The sequence below is a fragment of the Pantherophis guttatus genome, chromosome 4 (assembly GCF_059756535.1).
Source record: "Pantherophis guttatus breed Tessera chromosome 4, ASM5975653v1, whole genome shotgun sequence".
Taxonomy (NCBI): domain Eukaryota; kingdom Metazoa; phylum Chordata; class Lepidosauria; order Squamata; family Colubridae; genus Pantherophis; species Pantherophis guttatus.
Genome location: NC_142066.1, coordinates 47,829,254 through 47,849,670, shown reverse-complemented (window position 1 = coordinate 47,849,670; position 20,417 = coordinate 47,829,254). Strand labels below are relative to the sequence as shown.

The window sequence follows — 20,417 nt, the reverse complement described above, 5'->3', positions numbered from 1 at the left end:
GAACAGAAGCAGCATAAGACACAAGCAGGTTAAACTGACAGGTAGAATTGTCCTAGGTGTACACTTCCTCCCTCAACACATTAAACATTCTGTTTAGCACATGCACCTTGTCCTAAGGTATGATCAAAGAAATACAGCAACATACCTGTTCTGTTTCCATTTTCTTCTTCCTGGAAGACAGGAAAAAAAAAGGTTGTTAAAACACACATACCACATACACTATACACAGATGTTCAGGGGAAGAATCCTTTATCATTTTGCTTTTTTTTTTTTGTAAAATTGCTCTACTGAAGTTTCCTTCCCTCTCCAAAATATTTAACCTTACACTGGAGGAAACAGTAGATAGAATAGTTTGAGTAACTACTGTATTTTTCGGAGTATAAGAAGCACCTTTTTCTCCCCCTAAAAGGGGATGAAAATTTGGGTCGTCTTATACACCAAATGTAGCCCTGCCCACCCACTGCCCCCACCCTTTGGCCTCTGCCTCCCAGCAATTTACCTCTTTGTAGCAAGCAGCAAGATGAAACAGACCATTTCAGCTTCAGCACAGCCTAATTAGCACAAGTTGATTGTCCATTGGATCATGCTCCCAACTCTCAGCTGTTTCAGGCTGCAGGGATTGCCATTGCCTATTGCTGCACGGGCCTCTGCTGCTTGCTGCAAGGAGATAAATTGCTGGGAGCAGATTTTTTTTTTTCTTGTGCTAATCAAGCTATGCTGAAAACGAACATGAAAGTAAAGCAGGCTGTTTGCTGTTTGCTGCAACGAGGCAAAATTGCTGGGAGGCAGAGGCAGATTTCTTTTTCTTGTTTTCCTCACCAAAAAAGGTAGGTGCGTCTTATAGTCCAGAGCATCTTATACTCTGAAAAATACGGTAATCCTAAAAGAAAAGTAACTAGTAAAGGAAAGTTAAGCCTACTAAAGATTGACTTTTCTTTTTAGAAAAATCACAAAATTCCATGCACTGCTAAATTATGTTGCTTGAGCCTTAGAGATGCTGATAAAAAGGCATATAGGTTTGCCTCCTATTTTTAGCTAATGTTTGATAAGATTTATAATACAATCCAATGTATGTGCATTTAACTTAGGCATTTCCCATAGATCAAAAAGTCATAAATGACACACCACATTGAAATTATCCATAATTACTGATGTTGCAACAGAAATGCTTGTTACTACTTACATTCAATATTAATGTAATAAAACATTTCTATATAAAACTGATGTTTTTAGAAAACCTGTAATTCTTTTTTTTTAATCCAGAGTAGTGAAGAGCAGGAAAATTGTGTTCTGCCATTTTGGTCATAAGATGGACACAACAATCCTTGGTAGTACAGTGGTTTAATGCACCCTGTAATTAACACAGCTGCCTGCAATTTCTGCAGGTTCGAATCTTACCAGGCTCAAGGTCGACTCAGCCTTCCATCCTTTCTAAGGTAGGTTAAATGAGGACCCAGTTTGTGGGGGCAATAAGCTGACTTTGTATAAATATACAAAAGTATGAAGGCTATTGCTTAACGCATTATAAGCCGCCCTGAGTCTCCGGAGAAGGGCGGCATATAAATCAAATTAAAAAAAAAAAATCCTAACCCAAGACAAAAGACTGGGGATGAACTTCAAGTTTTTACTGTTAATGTGTTCAGGTGATGGAGCTATTACAGGATGGTTTGCAGACGTGTGTGTGTGTGTGTGTGTGTGTGTGTGTGTGTGTGTGTTCTGCAAACTAACAAAGGCGCTGAAAGGTTTTTTTCTCAACTGAAGCCAATTTATAAGACTAAATTGGATGCAAAACCCAATTTCTGCTTTCTAAATAGACTGGCACTTCATAATATGTCTAAGTATCAGTTCCAGGAAAGGGTTATAGTTCTAATGTATTTATTTGTTTATTTGATTGTTCAGTTTCTATGGCTGCCCATCTCAGTCTATGATTCTGATTGGCTTACAATTCAAAAAATATTTATAAACATTTTAAAACAATAAAAACAGTAAAACCAATAATATATATAGGAGCAAGATACTTGAACAGTTTAGCAATATAGCCAGGAACGGGGCCCTTAACACATTCCTCCCCAGGCTCAGAAACATAGCCACGTTTTAGGGCCTTAAGAAAAGCTAACAAGACTGGGGCCATTCTAATACTCATGCTGGTATATAATTCTAATGTATGTATTACTGATAGAAAATAATTGTTTATTGTATCAGAGGTGGGTTTCAGCAGGTTCTGACCAGTTCTGGAGAACCGATAGCGGAAATTTTGAGTAGTTCGGAGACTGACCCCGCCCCCATCTATTCTCTGCCTCCCAAGTCCCAGCTGATCGGGAGGAAATGGGGACTTTGCAGTAACCTTCCCATGGATTGGGGAGGGAATAGAGATTTTACAGTATCCTTCTCCCAGAGTGGGGTGGGAATGGAAATTTTACAGTATCCTTCCCCTGCCACACCCACCAAGCCACGCCCACCAAGCCATGCCATGCCCACCAAGCCACACCCACAGAACCAATAGTAAAAATCTTTGAAACCCACCACTGTATTGTATATGTCATTTTCACTTATATAAATATTTTTGTTAATATGTGTAATATGCATCCCGATTTTTTACACAAACATTTTTTTATTTAAGAACAGTGCAAAATTTACAGAATGTAGTCTGTAGTAAAGATACCTCTTTAGTTCTGAACTGCTATAATACAAATGCCGTTAATATTACTGTAGAAACAAGGGAACCGGAGATACTGTGGAAGCAAAGATTAATACCAAGAATATCATCAACATTGCTCACAGGCAAGAGAGGAACTTTCAAAGCTGCCTTACGTTGGCTCACTTCTGCACCTGTTGTACTCCAGTAAGTTCACCAGGTGATGGGGTCCTTTTATTACAACTGAGCAGACACGAGTTCAGTTCATACTAGCCAGCCTATTACATTCCAAAACTAAATCTTATGTTCAGAAAGAATTGAAAAAATAGCCAGTGCTATAAACAAAGTGTCTACATTCTACTGGGTTTGATCCACTCTAGTCATGCTGAAATGAATGAAGCAAATTAATCTTAACTGAAGGCCAATGATTTAAATGAATCTCCTGTATGTATAATTAGTCTGATTGCAATCTGATGGAACTGACACACTTTTTTTCCCCAGCCATACTGCACTTTTCGCTTTGCTTTAAACTCTGAAATTAAGTTGAGTAATAATATATCCTCCTTTAATAACCTTTAGTATTACCTATGTTTGGCCATTGTAAAATGAAAAATCCACATGATTTTTGTTCTCAACTTATGAACACAATTGGGACTAGAATTTCCATTGCTAAGAAAGGTAATTGTTAAGTGAATCATGCCCAATTTTATCTTTTGGCAATGCTTGTTAAGTAAATCACTGCAGTTTTTAATTGAATCACATGATAATAAAGCAAATCCAACTTTCTTCATTGACTTGGTTGTCAGACGCCAGCTGGGAAGGTCATAAATGATGATCATGTGACCCAGGGATGCTGCAAACATCATAAATAGTGCCCAAATTTTGGACAAATGACTGGTAGGATGCTATGATGGTTATAAGTGTGAGAATCTATTATAAGTCACTTTTTGCAGTGCTGTTGCAATTTCAAACTGTCACTAAAAGAATGATTGTAAATCAAGAACTACTTACAAATTTCTTGATGTGAAATTGTTATTTTTCTCTTTTTTAAACTGAGGATAACAGATCCTATTTATGCTTCTGTGTGCAACACCACATGTTTTTTGGAACTGCATAATTTCTTTATCATTAAGTTGGCTACCTAAAAATATAGTGACTAATGTTCAATCATTGGAACATTTATTTGTAGATTTTGTGGCAAGATTATTTTAAATGTGACTATCCATCAATTTATGTAGTTACTAAAGCATTTAGTGGCTTCCCTGTTTATACTGTTGACCAGAACAGATATGCAGTTACAGCTAAAAACAAGTTTTAGAATCATTATTATGTATGTAATTTATAAGATCCATATCAGCATTTGAAGCCATCATGTAAGTCAATTATCCACACACTGATTCCTCATCTTACTTTAGCTCAAAGCTTCTGTAAATAAAATATTTTCAATCTATTATAGAATAGATATAATCTATTATATCATGTGTTCTTTTCAAAAGCTAATTTGATTTGTCAGATAGCCCAAGATATTCAAGCAATAATGGCTACAATCAAGCCAAAGATGAGCACTTTTAAGGCATATGTTGGCTTACATTTTCTCATTTAAACTGAATAGTTCTCATTGACTTATACCTTTGTTCTTTTCCCCACGTTTGAGCCACAATTAACTTAGAACGATTCCTTAATTAATAGTTACTTGATCAATTATATTTGTTATTTCTCATAAATAACATCCTATTTTCAGCTTCTATATTACAATCTTCTATCCCACATATAAACTTTGGCCAACTTTGCTTTTAAGTTTTCAGTTAAGCTAAGCATAAAATGACATATAATTCAAACCAGCCTTAAAATAGAAGAGCTAACTATGGCAAACAGATGTCATATCCAGAAAACTCAACATTATCCTGTAAAGGAAAAAAAACCTGTTCCCTGTTCCACTCCCACTACCCAAATCAGCAGAAAAATAATGTGCATGTACAGTGTGTACAATTAAAGCCAAAGAAAAGAGGAAGAAAGGGAGGAAAATATAAAAGCTATCCACCCATCACAGTTAGTATTTTTTGAGAGAAGAGTTCAGAGTACAATGGTTTTCTTAGTACAATGCTGGATAAAACGACAAAGAAGCAAATCTCTTTTCTGTACTGTGATCATTTAGAAAAGGACTCTGTTCCAACTGTTACACAAAAATGTTTCTATGAAGATTTGAATTTCCCATTAAGTTTCCCTGTTATTACAAGAGGAAACTATGATCCACATCCTGTTCCTCAACATTTAAGCCAAAAGGACATTAGCCAGGTGGGCTAAACCTCCCTGGGACATAATGCCAACTGTTATTGTAGCAACAGTACTGTGCAAATCACCTAATGTCAGGATATTTTTGATCAAAAAAGCCAGTTCCTGAGTCACTGAATGGGCATTTAAACATCCTCTTAACTATTTGATTAATTAATTAGGTTTAGGGATGGTTGGTTCAATTTACCTTATAAATATAGATTTGAATTTCTCAAGCTAATACGTAAGGGGGGAAAAGTCAGTTATATTTCAATAATTCAATCCCAAGAGGTGGGAGCATTCCTTTTCCTAAATTACATTTTTTCAACAAAGGGGAAATAGGATGGCAGTTTCCAGATACAGTTATGTCTTCTGCCTCCTGTTCATTTGTTCCAAGTCTCATCCATATGAACACAGTGACAATTGGAAGTAAGAGGTGTTTGTAAAAAATGTTTACATTTATCTAATTTAATGTTGTATTATTCTGAATTTTTTTTCTTGTAGTTAAGTATAAATGAAGCTTCTGCCTGAGAACTAATTCGAAGTGGGAAAGATTTTGATTTCAAACCTTAATGCCAGCATATTTCCTTGATTATCTCAAAAAACTATAGTACCTTCCTTTATTCCTAACTCAATGTCTTTTCTCCTCTGAGAATTAGATCTTGTCAACTCACATCACAACATAAGATTCTTAAAAACAGACCCTTCAGCTAACATATATTCAAATATGAAGCCATAAAAATATAGCAATGCAGAAATGAAGATGCTAAATATAGCCATGTTTATAGTATCTGACTGGTTCTAGCGAGGCAGAAATTGAGGTTTTGGGATGATGGGGAAAGGCTAAGCAACGATTCTCTGCTTTGCCAGAGGATGCAGAGAACTATTGTATGCACTTGTTTAACAGCAAATTTAATGGGAAAAGAGGTTTTGCAAAAGAGAATTTTCCCTTCTCCCCACACTATGCAATGCATCATGTTTGCTTATATCACCTGTAGAAGTACACTCCTTTCTGAAATCCAATTCCTTCAGGCATGGGAACAAGATTGGCACAGAATGATTGAGGGGGTATGAGGATAATGAGCCACTCATACTCCCATTCTAAACCTTATTCCTATTTATCATCTTCTCTTCCTCCTTGATTCTTGTGGAATTCCTCACTGCTATAAAACTTAGTTTATTGATTTTTCTTTTTAGTCCATCACAAAAAATTATTAATATCCATGAAGTGTACTAGGTTTCTGTAAATACGTAAGTTTTTCTATAACTCAAAGTATGTGTAATTGAAATCATTGCATAATCTCCCCTTGCTTACCCACCCATGTCTCTAATTTATCTGGAATTTCCTTACAGCTAAAGATTTTAAACTTGTAGAGATAGAGACTAGTCATACCTGTTCTTTCTAAATATATACCAATAGCACTATATTAATTAGCAAATGCAGACACTGTAGTGGCATTCTTAGAAGAAATGGACACAGACAACCTGTCTGTTCTCATAATTACTTGAGTTTCAATGAGTTTTAAGACCGTTTAAGAAATATTTGAATGTTTTCCCCAAAATGCAAAATATGATGGTACTCCAAGGGAAAGTCCTCCATCAATTCTATCATAAATCCCTTTTTCACAACACAAAACACTTGAAAAGAAGAACAGAGGCAGAAAAGCTCATAGCACTTCCAACTATAAAGATGAATAGAACAGAATAGAAATTTTTATTGGCCAAGTTTGATTGGACACACAAGGAATTTGTCTTGTAGGATAAGGCTTGTGTTCAGCACAGTGCTGTGGAGTCGGAGTTGGAGTCGAGGAGTAGGAGTCGGAGGAAATTTTGGGTACCTGGAGTCGGAGGCGGAGTCGGAAGTACAAAAAACTGAGGAGTCAGAGTCGGAGTCGGAACATTTATCTCCCAACTCTACAGCCCTGGTTCAGCACTCACTGACAAATCTGGTAAACAAATTTTTTATGCCTTTTACCTCCAAGGTCTTTCTCAAAAGTTATTGTGATCATACTGGATGCTTATATTGATCTTCGAAAGGATGTCTCTATTATTGCTAAAACTTCTTTTACATTCAGACCTTTTTCATTAAAGGAGAAAGAAAGGGAAGCAAAGCAGGTGGCTCTAGGAAGAAGCTATTTTAAACCAGAGAGAACTGATAGAAAGTTAGCTGTTAGTTAGCTGAAGAAGGTTAAGTAATCTTTTGCCTTCTTGTCTACAAGCCTTCTACTTGTGAATTCTGGCATCATCACTAATTATTTGATTGAACAGAAGGAAATCCATCTAATTCTGCAATTTGTCTCTAACACCATTCACCCCTGTTTGTATCATTGAAAGGGAAACCCAGAAACAGAAATCCCATGCCATTTGCCAATAATATCTGGCTATACAGGAAGAACAGAAAGTGAGAATAGGCATCTGTAAGAGGAAGGGAAGTGATGGAGCAATACAACTCTGTTCGTAATATATTTCCCCCATCATTGCAGATGATGCAAATCTATGGTACTAGTTTTAGGATAGTGTGGCATGATGTTGGGATGGATGAATGGGCAAGTTTTGCACTGCAAAGTCTGATTCAGATAATAAAACCTTCAACAAATAATCTTTAATTTATGAAACAACACTGAAGACTCAGGGTCCTGTAATATACTTAAGGAATAACAATACTGTGATAGCACAAGACTTGGGTTAGGCTAAAGTTCACTTTATGCCAGATTTCCAGATGTGAATAGGTAATGGTCTAAAAACCAACCAGTAGATCTCCTGCTCTTTACTCTCTTCACAAAAACTTAATGGAAGAGAATGCACATATGGCACTTCACAGTAAACCTGTCAAGCCAAATTACTGAAAAAAATTACTGTCCTGTATTTAAAACATCAACAGTTTTAAAATGTTCACTAGAAGCTCTCTTTTGGATGCCATCTCTTCACAAAAAAACCCATAGAGTGGCCTTTTGACAACCATTACTTCTCTCTCTAGCTTGTTATTGAAATATCTGTGTATCAATTTCCATCAAAATTCTTTAAAAATTGTTTAATTACAAATGAGCAATACATGCAAGTTGCTTAGATCCTCAAACCTTGCTCCTCCAAGGGCAGAAAAACAAACGAGAGATGTTTCTTCTGCACTTTGTTTATTAAGATACCCAAATAAGGAGCACTGACTAGATTTGTTTGACAAACTGCAATTAAAATTAATAGTTTCTTATTTGCTTCTTACCCAAATTTGGATTCCATAATAAAGAAATCACAATAGTTTTCATACCCGATTCAGCTTGAAATCTTCAGAATTCTGCTTATGTGAAATGCACAATGCCTCCAGAAGTTGTAAATGCTCCAACACTGGAAGTTTTTAGAAGAGATTGGATAACCATTTGTCTGAAATGTATTCTTCCTAAGCAGAGGGTTGGACTAAAAGACCTTCAAGGTCCCTTCCAACTGTGTTGTTCTGTTCTGTTCTGTTCTGTTCTGTTCTGTTCTGTTCTGTTCTGTTCTGTTCTGGTCTGGTCTGGTCTGGTCTATCCTATCCTATCCTATCCTATCCTATCCCTTATCCAATCCCCTATCCCAGTGATGACTAGCCTTTTCCGGACCAAGTGCCCAAAGTGCGTGCATGTGTGAGCACCTGAACCCCCAAAATGCAATATGCATGTGGGCCCCGCACATGCGCCCCTCTCCGTGCATGTGCACAAGGCCCCGTCCATGCACCCCACCCCTTTGAACATGCGTGCACAACCCTGCGCATGCAGCCGCAGGGTTGCATGAACCGCCATGCACATGAACCGCCGCACACGTCCTGCCCCCCGCAAATGTGCATGCACCCCCCACATGTGCCCCACCCCCACGCATGTGTGGCAGAGACCCAACGACCAGTTGGCTGGTGGGAGGTACACGCACATGTGCGACGGAGCTGAACTGGGGCGACGGCTCGCACACCCACAGAGAGAGCGCTGCGTGCCACCTGTGGCACATGTGCCATAGGTTCACCATCATGGCCCTATCCTATCTCCTATCCTATCCTATCTCCTATCCTATCCTATCCTTTCCCCTCTCCCTCTCTTTAGAAGAGATTTATAGCTCCCGCTGCCTTAAGAAAGTTCAAAACATTCTTAAAGATCCATTTCATCCTGGGCACCCTTTTCTGGAACTATTACCATCTGGCAGATGGTACAGGACAATAAAAACAAGGACAAATAGGCTGAAAAGCAGTTTCTATCCCAGAGCAGTATTTATATTGAATTCTACTGTATAGTGTAATATTAATGCAATATCTGGGGTTTTCAGTTCAATTGCATGGAATGTGAAGGATGTGTGTTTTTGTTTTATTTTTATAGCTTTCTTATGTATAATGTACACTGAAGATGGCATTTAATTTTGTTGTACAAGGTGCAATGACAATAAAATACTACTACTACTATCTGATCCTATCCTATTTATGATATCTCCATTTCAGAATGGCAACTGAATGGCAACTGAATGCCTCCACTACAATGTTGTTACTGGTATTGTTAATCTCAAATTTGCTTTTTTTACTAGCTTTATTTGTTTCATGGATTTTGTGTGCTGGTTAATATGATAAATACAATCAAGAGCCAGAAAGGGTGGAGCACAGACAACAGAGAGAAAATCCCTAGGTGTAATTCTGTTTTGTTCATACACCTATCTCTTAGTTGTTTCCTACTCACTTCTGCCAGCTGGTGTCTTTCGTACTTTCCATTGCAAGCATAAAGTAATCTATCTTCCCATGGGGCACAAAGAAGCAATGAAGTCATCTTTTGGCAGTTGGTAAAAAATCATTGGTATGAGAGACATGGTTTCTTGCTCCCACCCTAATGAATCACTTCCATCGAAACCCAGCCCCTGGATCTGGAGCCTCACCCTGCTGGTGAATCTCCACCTTGCCCTAGAGATGGGAATCTTTCAAAAAGACTGCTGAAGGCCCTCTTCATGGTTTGGTTTCTTCCCTTAACCTCTTATATAATCTGGTTTCAGAGTCAAACCACCATGCTGAGAGAAGAAGAATGGTGGTGCTAAATAAACATGCTCAATGGAACAAGACCCCTCCCAAAAAATTGTAGGAATTAATCTGCTTTCATTCATTCATATATTACTCTCATCCTTCTCTTCTGGCATCTTCTTTATTGTTTCTAGTTTTTATTATAAGCTCCATGGGGCAAGAACTGCAGGAAGGGAGCTTGCTAACTGAACGGGCAGTGCTTCATTATATAGAAATAAAATATCAGAAAAAAAGATGCTGATTTGAAAATTATTTTCAGCTTTTGGAAGATATTTTCTACAAATATCTTTCAAATATCTATATTAATAATCAAAACTATCTTTCACTATATTAGTTGGCACTCCTCACAAAAAATGTTCACTAATTCATTGATATTACTTCTCCATGATTTTACTTGATTTCACTTGTCCTCAAGGCCACGATTCTGTAATCAAATGTAATTGACTATGTAGTATTTTGTTGTCACTTTTCATTGCAAAATCCCATGATTGATTCAAATGTCTCAAGGTTCTTATCCCTTTAACATTATGACAAATCCAAGAACGAAACAGCAACAATCAAAAAAGGAAAAGAGTTTTTTTTAAAAAAACGTTATGCTACCACTGCAGATGGCAAGTAAAACAATGACACCAAATATTTAAAAAGATAAATATCTAATGAAGTATTTTTCAAGGAAGACATAAATATCTAATGATGTGTTTTTCAAGATGAACAATGTTTCAAAAATAGAAAATGTCTGTAAATAGAAAACTAGTGGACCTATAAAATAGAAAGCATAATAGAAAATGAAGAAGCTAAAATGCTCTGGGATTTAAGAATTCAAACAGAGAAGCACCTCACACATAATGCCCCCAGATTTAACAACTATTAATAAGAAAGACAAAAAAGTCTGGATAATGGATGTGGCACTACCTGACGATATCAGAACAGAAAAGAACTGGAGAAAATCACAAAATACAAAGTCCTGCAAAAGGAAATAGAATGCTCACAGCCTAATCTGCAATTATCCTAAGGTAACACAAGAAAGGTTAAAGCTGCTACAAGGAACTGAACTTAATAGACTCTGTGACAGCTTTCCCAAAAAGATTGAAGCCAAAACTATTCTTGAGGGCTTCAGGATTGCCTTGTGATGATTCTTATTGTAATATTATTATAGTTTTGTTTTTTTATTAATCATCCTATTGGGATGCTAGAATATTATTGTTTGGGTTGAGATGTTTATAGTAGACATTTAATATCATTCATACAGATGTTTATGTTTATATATTTATTATGGATGTTTTATTATTTACATTTTTGTGTCGTACAATGAATATTTTAAATCCTTGCTTGTAAGCCACCATAACTCTGTTTATGTTTGTTTTGTTTATGTTTTATTAAATTTGTACACCACCCTTCTCTGAATGGAGTTGCCAACATATAAATACATACAGTACATACCAGTGGTCCGATTTATCATATGTTCTTATTTACCACAGCATTATCTTTATTCTTTATCTTTATTTTCATATCTACCTAGCCTTGCTTGTCCTCATCTCCAAATAAGATACCATCAGCATATCCTTACTCTGCTTTGTGCCTTCACCCACAAGGGCTCTTCCTCAAACTTGTTTTCCCCAGAGTTTCAGCTATCTAGTTTGGCTGTCTTTCTTTTCTCTTTTACCAATGCTGCTGTTTTTCCTTTGAGGTCCTCAGCTGTTTCCAGCACTGGAGACTTTCCCAGTACAACAAAAAAATAACTTTTAGATCACTCAAAAGTTTCAGAACTCCCGTCACAAAGAAAGAACTTTGGATAGAGATTTTATTCTTGGGTGGAGAAAAGGACCAACAGAGAACAGAGCCAACTTTTGGTTGGCTCTATCTAAAGAGGGGAGTGGGTTAGAGAGAAGAGGGGCAGCCTTTTGTCCAAACCATGGAATACAACAGTCTCCCTTTTGTACAGATGGAGCTGACACTGCAGAAATGAGACAGACAGGGAGCAGTTTAACACATCCCAAACCCATCTCTTTTCCTGCCACCCTCCAATGCCTTTGAACTTATCTGGCAAAGGACCCATTTTCTCTTTCTGAAATGACAAAAGAAAAAGAAAAAGAGGGGGTAAATTCTTTGGTCTGGATGGGTTGGAAAGTGGAAATCTGGCTCTACACACCAGATATTATATCTGAACAGAACAGGACATACAGAAGTAGTTGTTTTCAGCCATTTAGAAACAGATTCAGTGAGTGTGGAATTGCATGGCAAGACAAATAGAGAAGAGGTTTATGACTTTCAAAAATGGAAGTACTTCTGCACCCAATTTTGTAATTCAAAGGACACCAAATTACAATATTAAAGATCTTGTGGTCTAACCAAAATCTAGAGATCTTTTTTAAAATTAAGTAACGACATACACATATATCTGAAATCACAATGTGTTTTTATAAGTAGTGTGCATGAGAGATTCATTCCTGAATTTTTTTATATTTTATTAATATTTATTATATATGCATACTTCAAAAAATTTAAAATGCTTGAGGGTGTCTAGGGATTTGTATCATATAAAGTAGTCCTCAACTTACATTTAGTCATTTGGAGACCTTTTGAAGTTTTACAATAGACGCTGAAAAAACTATTTGGATTTGAAGTTCTGATGTATAGGGCCTCCCCCTCATAGTCACATGAATGCATGTTGGGTGCTTGGCAACTGGACCATAGTTATGGCCATCTGAAAAAGCAAACAAGCTTAACAATCGTGGCATTCGCTTAACAACTGCTGCAAAAAAGCTCATAAACTCAAGTATGGTCATGCAGTGACCTGCTTTCTGATGATCACAACCTATGACCAAAATTGCAGGCTCAATTGCAGCCGTAAATTGAGAACTTCCTGTGAGAAATTCCCAAAAAATTGACTTTGCTAATAAAAAGTCATCTTTGTTATCTCATTGGCAAAAAAGGCTCTATAAACTGTATCAACTGCATACATTTATTTGTATCAAAACACATTTCTACTGTGTAAAGGTAAAGGTTTTCCCTCTCCAGCCATTTCTAAGGAGCGGTGCTCTTCTCTGTTTCTTAACCAAGTGATCCCACGTTGTCCAAAAATATTTCTGTGGTCATGTGGCCAACATGACTACATGCCAAAGTACATGACTTTCCCAACAAAGTGATATTTATTTATCTACTTGCATTTGCATGCTTTCAATCTGCTAGATGAGTAGGAGCTAGGAGAAATAATTGGAGCTCACCTCATTGTGCAGAGTTCAGGTCTTGAACCCCCAGGCTCTCTGGCTTGAGAAGCTCAGCATCTCCTGCTGACAAGCTCAGCATCTTTAACTGCTTATCCACCTCACCTCCCTTACTACTGCATATACAGTAGTATATAGGGAGACAAGAAGGAGACAAGAAGCAATGAAATAATACCTAGCAATTCAGGTAGCCTGGATATATTTGGTTGAGTCTTGAGAATGACATAGACTCTGTAAGAGAATGTAAGGGTGACCTTAGGGAAGGAGAGAAGATATTGCCGAGGAAACAATTAGACAAGACAGGTAGGAGCCTGCAGTCACTTAATGGTCAGAGAAAGAAACTTGGGGGGAAAGGCAAGCTAATGGCTCAAATGACTAAAAGGGAGCATGAAGTTTGTATTTTCAGATTTGCAAAATTATGTTATTGTAGCCTTAAACTAAGTAGAATTATTTTATCTTATTATATTTACTGTCTAATTTATCTGGGAGGGCTAAGAATCCTCCACTGGTTACTGACATAGAAAATAACTCTTTCATTTACATCCATAACAGCTCAGCAAACTTAAATGGAAAATCTCTGGGTTGCAACCACTGAACAAAGCGATGGAAATGATTCTTCCCATCTAAGAACTCAGTACAGATGAGTTAGGGAGAACTCTACCCAGAAAAAACCATACAGCGTCTAGAAAACTTAGATTGAGGGCTAATTATCTATTGTCTTAGTTTCTATTTGGCAAAGGATCCTGAATTTGCTGTAACCAACCACATAAAAAATGCACATTTTGCCCCCGTACTGATGAAAAAATGACAGTACTTCCTGGACTACATAGGGTGGAGAAATGGGGAGTGAAGATTGCCACCATTCTCCTTACTTAGATCTGAGAAAGAACTTACATGGAAGTGCGCTACTTTATACCAACTAGAATTCTTTGTGAAGAGGAAAAACACTGTTGGGTCACAGTATGAAAGATAGGAAGAATCCTGCACTGGGAAGCCTAGGCTGACCGTGGTCCTTATGGTAAGTTTGGTGCCCTAAAGTTAAGTTTGTGTGTTGTTCCATGAAGATTACTTTTTAAATTAGAGTGCCAGCCACTATATAATTACAATAGTACTGATAGCAATATGGGATGAGAGGTTCATCTTAGTATGAAGCAGGCACCAATTTGAAGAAAAGTGTGTATGTTGGGAAAGGGTTCTCCTACAATATTGTTTTAGGTTGATAAAAAGTTAATTTGGCTATATACGTATGTGTATAACACAAGGTTCAAGACTACATAGTAAGAAAACAATTTCTCCTCCTTCATTGGTGCCTTGTTTAAAATGTCCAGTTCCATGTTGCAAAAGGATATGCTGGTAGATCTTCTGTTGGAAATCATGACTCTTTTGCACCGCATTTTGCTAACAAACTTGCTCAAAACTTCAAAGGTCTTGAATTTTCACAGATGGTATATTGTCATCTTAATCAGAGCTTCTTTTGATCTATGACAAAGCGACAACATACTACCAGCAAGTCCCTATGCAAACCAGAACCACGAGTGATCAATGCCTCACTTTGGGAAGGATTATTGTGAACAGCCTTGAAAGAGCTGTGGTATGTTGTCTCCTTAAGAGGCCCTCTAACTATTGGCCATATGCAATTATTGCCAAAAATCCAAGCTTTCCCTTTGGTGTTGCTGAGAGGATAGTGAGTTATAGAGTGCTCTAAATCAATGTTTCTTAATTTTTTTTCTCTCAGGATCCTTTCCCACTTTTAAAAGAGCCAAGGTGGCGCAGTGGTTAGAGTGCAGTACTGCAGCTACTTCAGCTGACTGCTAGTTCAGCAGATCAGCTGATCAAATCTCACCGGCTCAAGGTTGACTCAGCCTTCCATCCTTTCGAGGTAGGTAAAATGAGGACCCAGATTGTGGGGGCAATAAGCTGATTTTGTATAAAAAAGAACACCGCTTAGGGGCCCCAGAAAGCCCTACTAAACAGGTATATACAAAAGTATGAAGGCTATTGCTTAATGCATTGTAAGCCGCCCTGAGTCTCTGGAAAAGGGCGGCATATAAATCAAACCAATAAATAAATAACAGTAAATAAATAAAAATGAAGGAGGACTCTAAAAGGGCTTTTGCTTGTATGGGTTATATTTATCAATATTTACATATTAAAATTAAAATTTATGCATTCACTGGTGCTATTGTTTCTCGTGATTGTTTGGTGGGATTCTAATATTGCATTATTTTTTTAACACAGAATGGCAAATCATTTTAATTTCAGAGTCTCCTCAGAATGTCTTGGATCTCCAAAATAATAGGACCACATTTTTAAAAACATGCTCCAATTGAAGAAAATAATCTAGAAATATCTAAAAGAGAATTATCTAGACTTATTTCACTCTGGATAAGTCTGGGATGAAAATGGTATTGGTTTTGCTAGTAGATAACCATTGTTAAGAACTGAATAAATGATGTATGCCCCTTCTGTTCTGATGATTGGGCTGTTTTTATCATTGGTTTGCTGTGTTGTTTTATGTGGATGTATTGCTATTTACTGATGCTGGTCTATGAAGTAATAAAGATCTGATCTGATAAAGATGTGCTGCTTACTGATGACATACCAAATGAGTGACCAATTAAACAAATAATATTTAATGTCCTTCAATACCATTGATTCTGGTATCTAAAGAATATAGGAGATGACCTTGACAGATCCTTTACCAAGTGATGGAGAAAAAAAGTATGGCTTAGGTCCAAAACAAGCAGAAACTGTATGTAAGTGTCTCAGACAGACACCAAATTCATGTGGATATAATTCATGTGGATACTACTATTAATATTCTCATTGTTCCCATCATCCATCTCCTTCCATTTATGACTGTACGACTGTAATTTTGTTGCTTGTATCCTTACGATTTATATTGACTGTTTTCTAATATGATTTGATTGCTTATTTGTTCCCTTTGACTGTCATTAAGTGTTGTATCTTATGATTCTTGATGAACGCATCTTTTCTTTTATGTACACTGAGAGCGTATGCACCAAGACAAATTCCTTGTGTGTCCAATCACACTTGGCCAATAAAAAATTCTTTTCTATTCTAAAAAAGGGGAGGGGGCACAGCACAATCAGACTTGAAAGCTTGTTATTATAGCCAATCTCAATAAAAGTCTTAGTCTTCTGAGGTTGATTTGTGGTTTGGTCTAACTGGCGGAACCTTTCTACCAAAGTGCTTTCGAACTGCTGGTTGGCAGGAGCTGGGACAAGAACAAGATCTCACCCAGTCCCCTGGTACTCAAGTCTCAAACCTGGGACAGCTTTTTAACCACTGAGCCATCATGCTGCTCAATAAATAGGTACCACTCAATAAATAGGTACACAAGTAACAGTGTATCATGACATCATGCTGGCCAGAGAACCACAGAAAGGTGTTCAAACAGTCCTGTCTCAATAGCCTTGAAACAGAGATAAGCACTGCCCTCTAAAGTCGGGTATGGCTAGTGGAGTAAAATCCACAGAGACTCATTTACCTTTTTACCTATTTGGTGGTGGCTGACACAGTTTTATAGTGATTCTACTCCTTTCTCAGGAGGTGTTCGTGAAACAGAGAAGGCTATCTCAGAGGCCTTCTCTAACTCAGTGGCCTTCTCTAACTAAGAGAAGGGTATATGCTGAGAGTTATTTACTGGCTGCCTGTAAGTTTTCAGATGCATTTGAAAGTCCTTTTTTTAATCTATATATTTATATGATTTAGTGCCAAGATATTTCCAGGGAAAAATTCACCAGCCAGAATCAATTAGACCTTTTCTTCTGTGTTTATATCAAACTTTAGACTGCCAAACAAAGCCACTTTCTTGGCTTTGTCATTGTCTGACATATACCAACAATGACTTAGTTTTGGCCAATTGATCCAACCATTTGATATATTTCAGGAAAAATTGCTGCTGATCCCTTACTTCCATGAGATTTGGAGTGGGGGCATTGAGGACAGAAGATGGTCTGTCCTCAATGCTCTTAAAAATTAGATTAGTCATGGGGACAATATTATTAGTTGAATAAATTTGTTACTCCAGTTATCGTAATGAAGATGTTGATTATTTTTGCAAGTTATTATTGTGTCCTATGGTTTATTTTATTTTGGTGCCTTTGTCCTAACTCCTAAAAACTGCCTGAAGTTCCTACAGTTTCCTTGGCAAGGTTTGTTTAGAAATGATTTGCTATTGCCTGCTTCCTATGGCTGAGAGACAGTGACTGGTCCAAGGTCAGACCTTTGGCCTGAAGGTTGGACTAATACCCAATCCAAGTGTTTGGTTTTTATACCATTGCCACACACTATAGTAATAAAATAAATCAATAAGCCAATTAGTTATGTTTAGAATAAATGCATGATTATTTTATTTTTTTAAATGTATATATATGCATATACATCCAACTTCCAAAACCCACTTTAGGGGAGCTAAATGCAATTTGGAAGAGGGAATAATATGTATGCTAAGCTTCAACTATGTGTATCATCATTGCTTGGGGTTGGGTGATAGGATATTCCAAAAAGCCAATGCTATAAAGATATGATTTATTCAATAATTTCTCAAGTCAATTCAGAATATAACCAAAACTTTCTGGTACATGCCATTTGTCTAGGGAGTGAAGTTATGCAGAGACTCAGAATGGTCAATAAAATAGACCTGAATGGCCAACAAAATAGAATTCTATCAGTGCACATGAGCTCATTCAATTGTTAATATTTGGTTAGCTGCAAATGTAGCTAACCAAAGAGCCTTGGTGGCGCAGCAGACTAAAGTGCTGTTAAGTAGCACCCGCTGTCTGCAATTACTGCAAGTTCAAATCTCACCAGGCTCAAGGTTGACTCAGCCTTCCATCCTTTCGAGGTAGGTAAAATGAGGACCGGGATTGTGGAGGCAATAAGCTGACTTTGTATAAAAAAAGAACACCGCTTGGGGGGGCCGAAAGCCCTACTAAGCAGGTATATACAAAAGTATGAAGGCTATTGCTTAACGCATTGAAAGCCGCCCTGAGTCTCCAGAGAAGGGCGGCATATAAATTGAATCAATCAATCAATCAATCAATCAATCAATCAATAATTCAGGACAATTTCAACCAGAACTGAACATTAATTTCCATTCTATTCATGGTCACTCATGTCCCAGTCACTTCCCGTGTTGACTATTGCAATACGCTCTACATGGAGCTGCCCTTGATGGAAGCTCCAGCTGGTGCAAAATGCAGTGGCCTGCACAGTTCTGTGCAGACCTCGGTGTGCAAATGTATCACCTCTCCTACGGGACCTACATTAGTTGCCGATTTGCTTCCACATTTTATTCAAGGTGCTTGTTGTCACCTTTAAAACCCTTCATGGCTTGGGATCCAATTATCTAAGGGACTATTTCTTGCCAGTCACATCTACCTGCCCCACCAGAGCAGGCAGGCAAGGAATGTTGCGGATCCCATCCCCTAGGGAGATACGCCTGGTGGGACCCAGAAGAAGGGCCTTCTCCGTTGTAGTTCCCTCTCTCTCTAGAACATCATTCCCCCAGAAATTAGAGTAGCACCCAACACTCTTCTGGAAGTTGCTGAAGACCTGGTTCTGCCAGCAGGCCTGGGGAATGCAGAGCGGAATGGAGCCCATTAAATGGCTAATGTGATGTATTGTTGCTGGGGAGGGGGATTATTTTATTATATTATTTATTAATTTATTATATGATTATTCTCTTTTATTAGTTTTATTGTTTTATATATGAGGTTTTTATATTCTTGTAAACTGCCTTGAGTCATCATGTACAAATAGGCAATATAAACTTCCTAAAATAAAAAATAAAATAAATAAATAACATTAAAAAAATTAGTTTTCTGATTTTGTCGCAGAATGATATGGCAGGTTAGGTATAAAGAATTCACAAATCTGTACCTACCTTCCCTGGTTTGGTGCTCTCAATTATGTTGAAGTACAACTTCCAGAATTCCAAGTTATTTTGACTAATAGGCACACTATATTTAGTGAAATTATAATCAATATAACTGGAAGGTAATGAGGCTACTACTGTATACTTAGAGAATATAATTCTGTAATTTTTTTAAAAAAGAAACTTATTTATGCTTGAGAAGAACAGAAAAAGGGAGCAGACATGTTTGATTCCTGAGATACCAATAAGCAATTAGATATATATCTAAAATAAATATAATATATTTAAATTTAAATATATTAAAATAAAATAATATATAAGCTAAAATAGCTTTGGAGAGAAATATAGAAGCCAATAAACTTTCCTGAAAAGAAGAGGAGGAAAAAATTTATTGGCTGATGTACAAGAAATGGGAAAAAAGCAGTTAAGTTTGTCAACAGTTGGGTTTGCTTTGGGCACTTCAGTGTTTGTGGAATTGGCAATCATGGACACAAGGTATTCATCCAAGTGCTAATGAAATCTGAGAGGATCAAAAAAAATTTTAAAAAAAGATTGCAAGTAAATCAAAATCAAAGAACAAAATCACCACATGTAATTCATTCATGAAAGATAAAAAGTTCCTTATTTGAAGGTGAATCCTGTAGTTCATTGGTTAGTGAGCATGTCATGTAGCTCCAAATGTAGCTAATTCAGGACAATTTCAGCCAGAACTGAACATAAATGATAGCTTAACATAACATGCAGAAAAGACTCCTGCCAAAAATTATGCAGGTCAGTTCTGAGCTAGATAAGCTGATGGCCTAATTCTTCTTCGTACATAAAGTGGGGGGAGAGAAATCAAGTCCATAATCAATTTATTATTTCTAGTATAAAATATAGCTTTACTTATATAAACATAAGGTGGGCAACAGTAGCAGTGTCTCTGATATCACATTAGCGACACATCTTGAGTTGGTGTTTTTTCCTCATAGTATTTTTACATGTAACCTACCTTTCTTCTATGATGCACCTCACAAGCAGATTTCAATTCTCCAAGCACCGAACATACAAGACCTGCTTTGATTAAGCAAGATGGTATATCAGGTGCCTCCAGGAATATCTTCTTATATAGTGTGTTAAATACACAGCTCCCAAATGACTGCATGTATTTTACAAATTCAGAAGCACATTACCTTCACGTTGGTGTGTACAGCTGATTCTGGGGGATAGACAATGAAATGCCGGAGAGTGAAGCCATAACCGCCCTGAAGGTTCTTGTGCAGCACCACTGTCTTTGGCCCCACCCAGGGAAAGGACTCCACAGGGGGCGCATTGGCATTTGTGGCTGTACCATCTCTCTGGACCAGTTTTGGCTGTGGTTAAAAGCAAAAA

At 37.3% G+C, this 20,417-nt stretch overlaps 1 protein-coding gene across 8 annotated transcripts in view; it reads right to left on the bottom strand.

The window, feature by feature from the left end:
- Positions 1-20,417, bottom strand: part of ARHGAP23 (Rho GTPase activating protein 23) — a 216,225-nt gene that overhangs the window by 85,185 nt on the left and 110,623 nt on the right. For all 8 annotated transcript variants that reach the window (XR_015733802.1, XM_034415626.3, XM_060691605.2 and 5 more), the window contains exons 2-3: positions 20,219-20,398; positions 146-170 (exon numbers count right to left, since the gene is read on the bottom strand). Coding sequence is in view for 7 of the 8 variants with exons in the window: in XM_034415626.3 (XP_034271517.2) it covers positions 146-170; positions 20,219-20,398 (205 nt within the window). In the remaining variant the exon portion in view is untranslated. The remainder of the gene's footprint in view (positions 1-145; positions 171-20,218; positions 20,399-20,417) is intronic.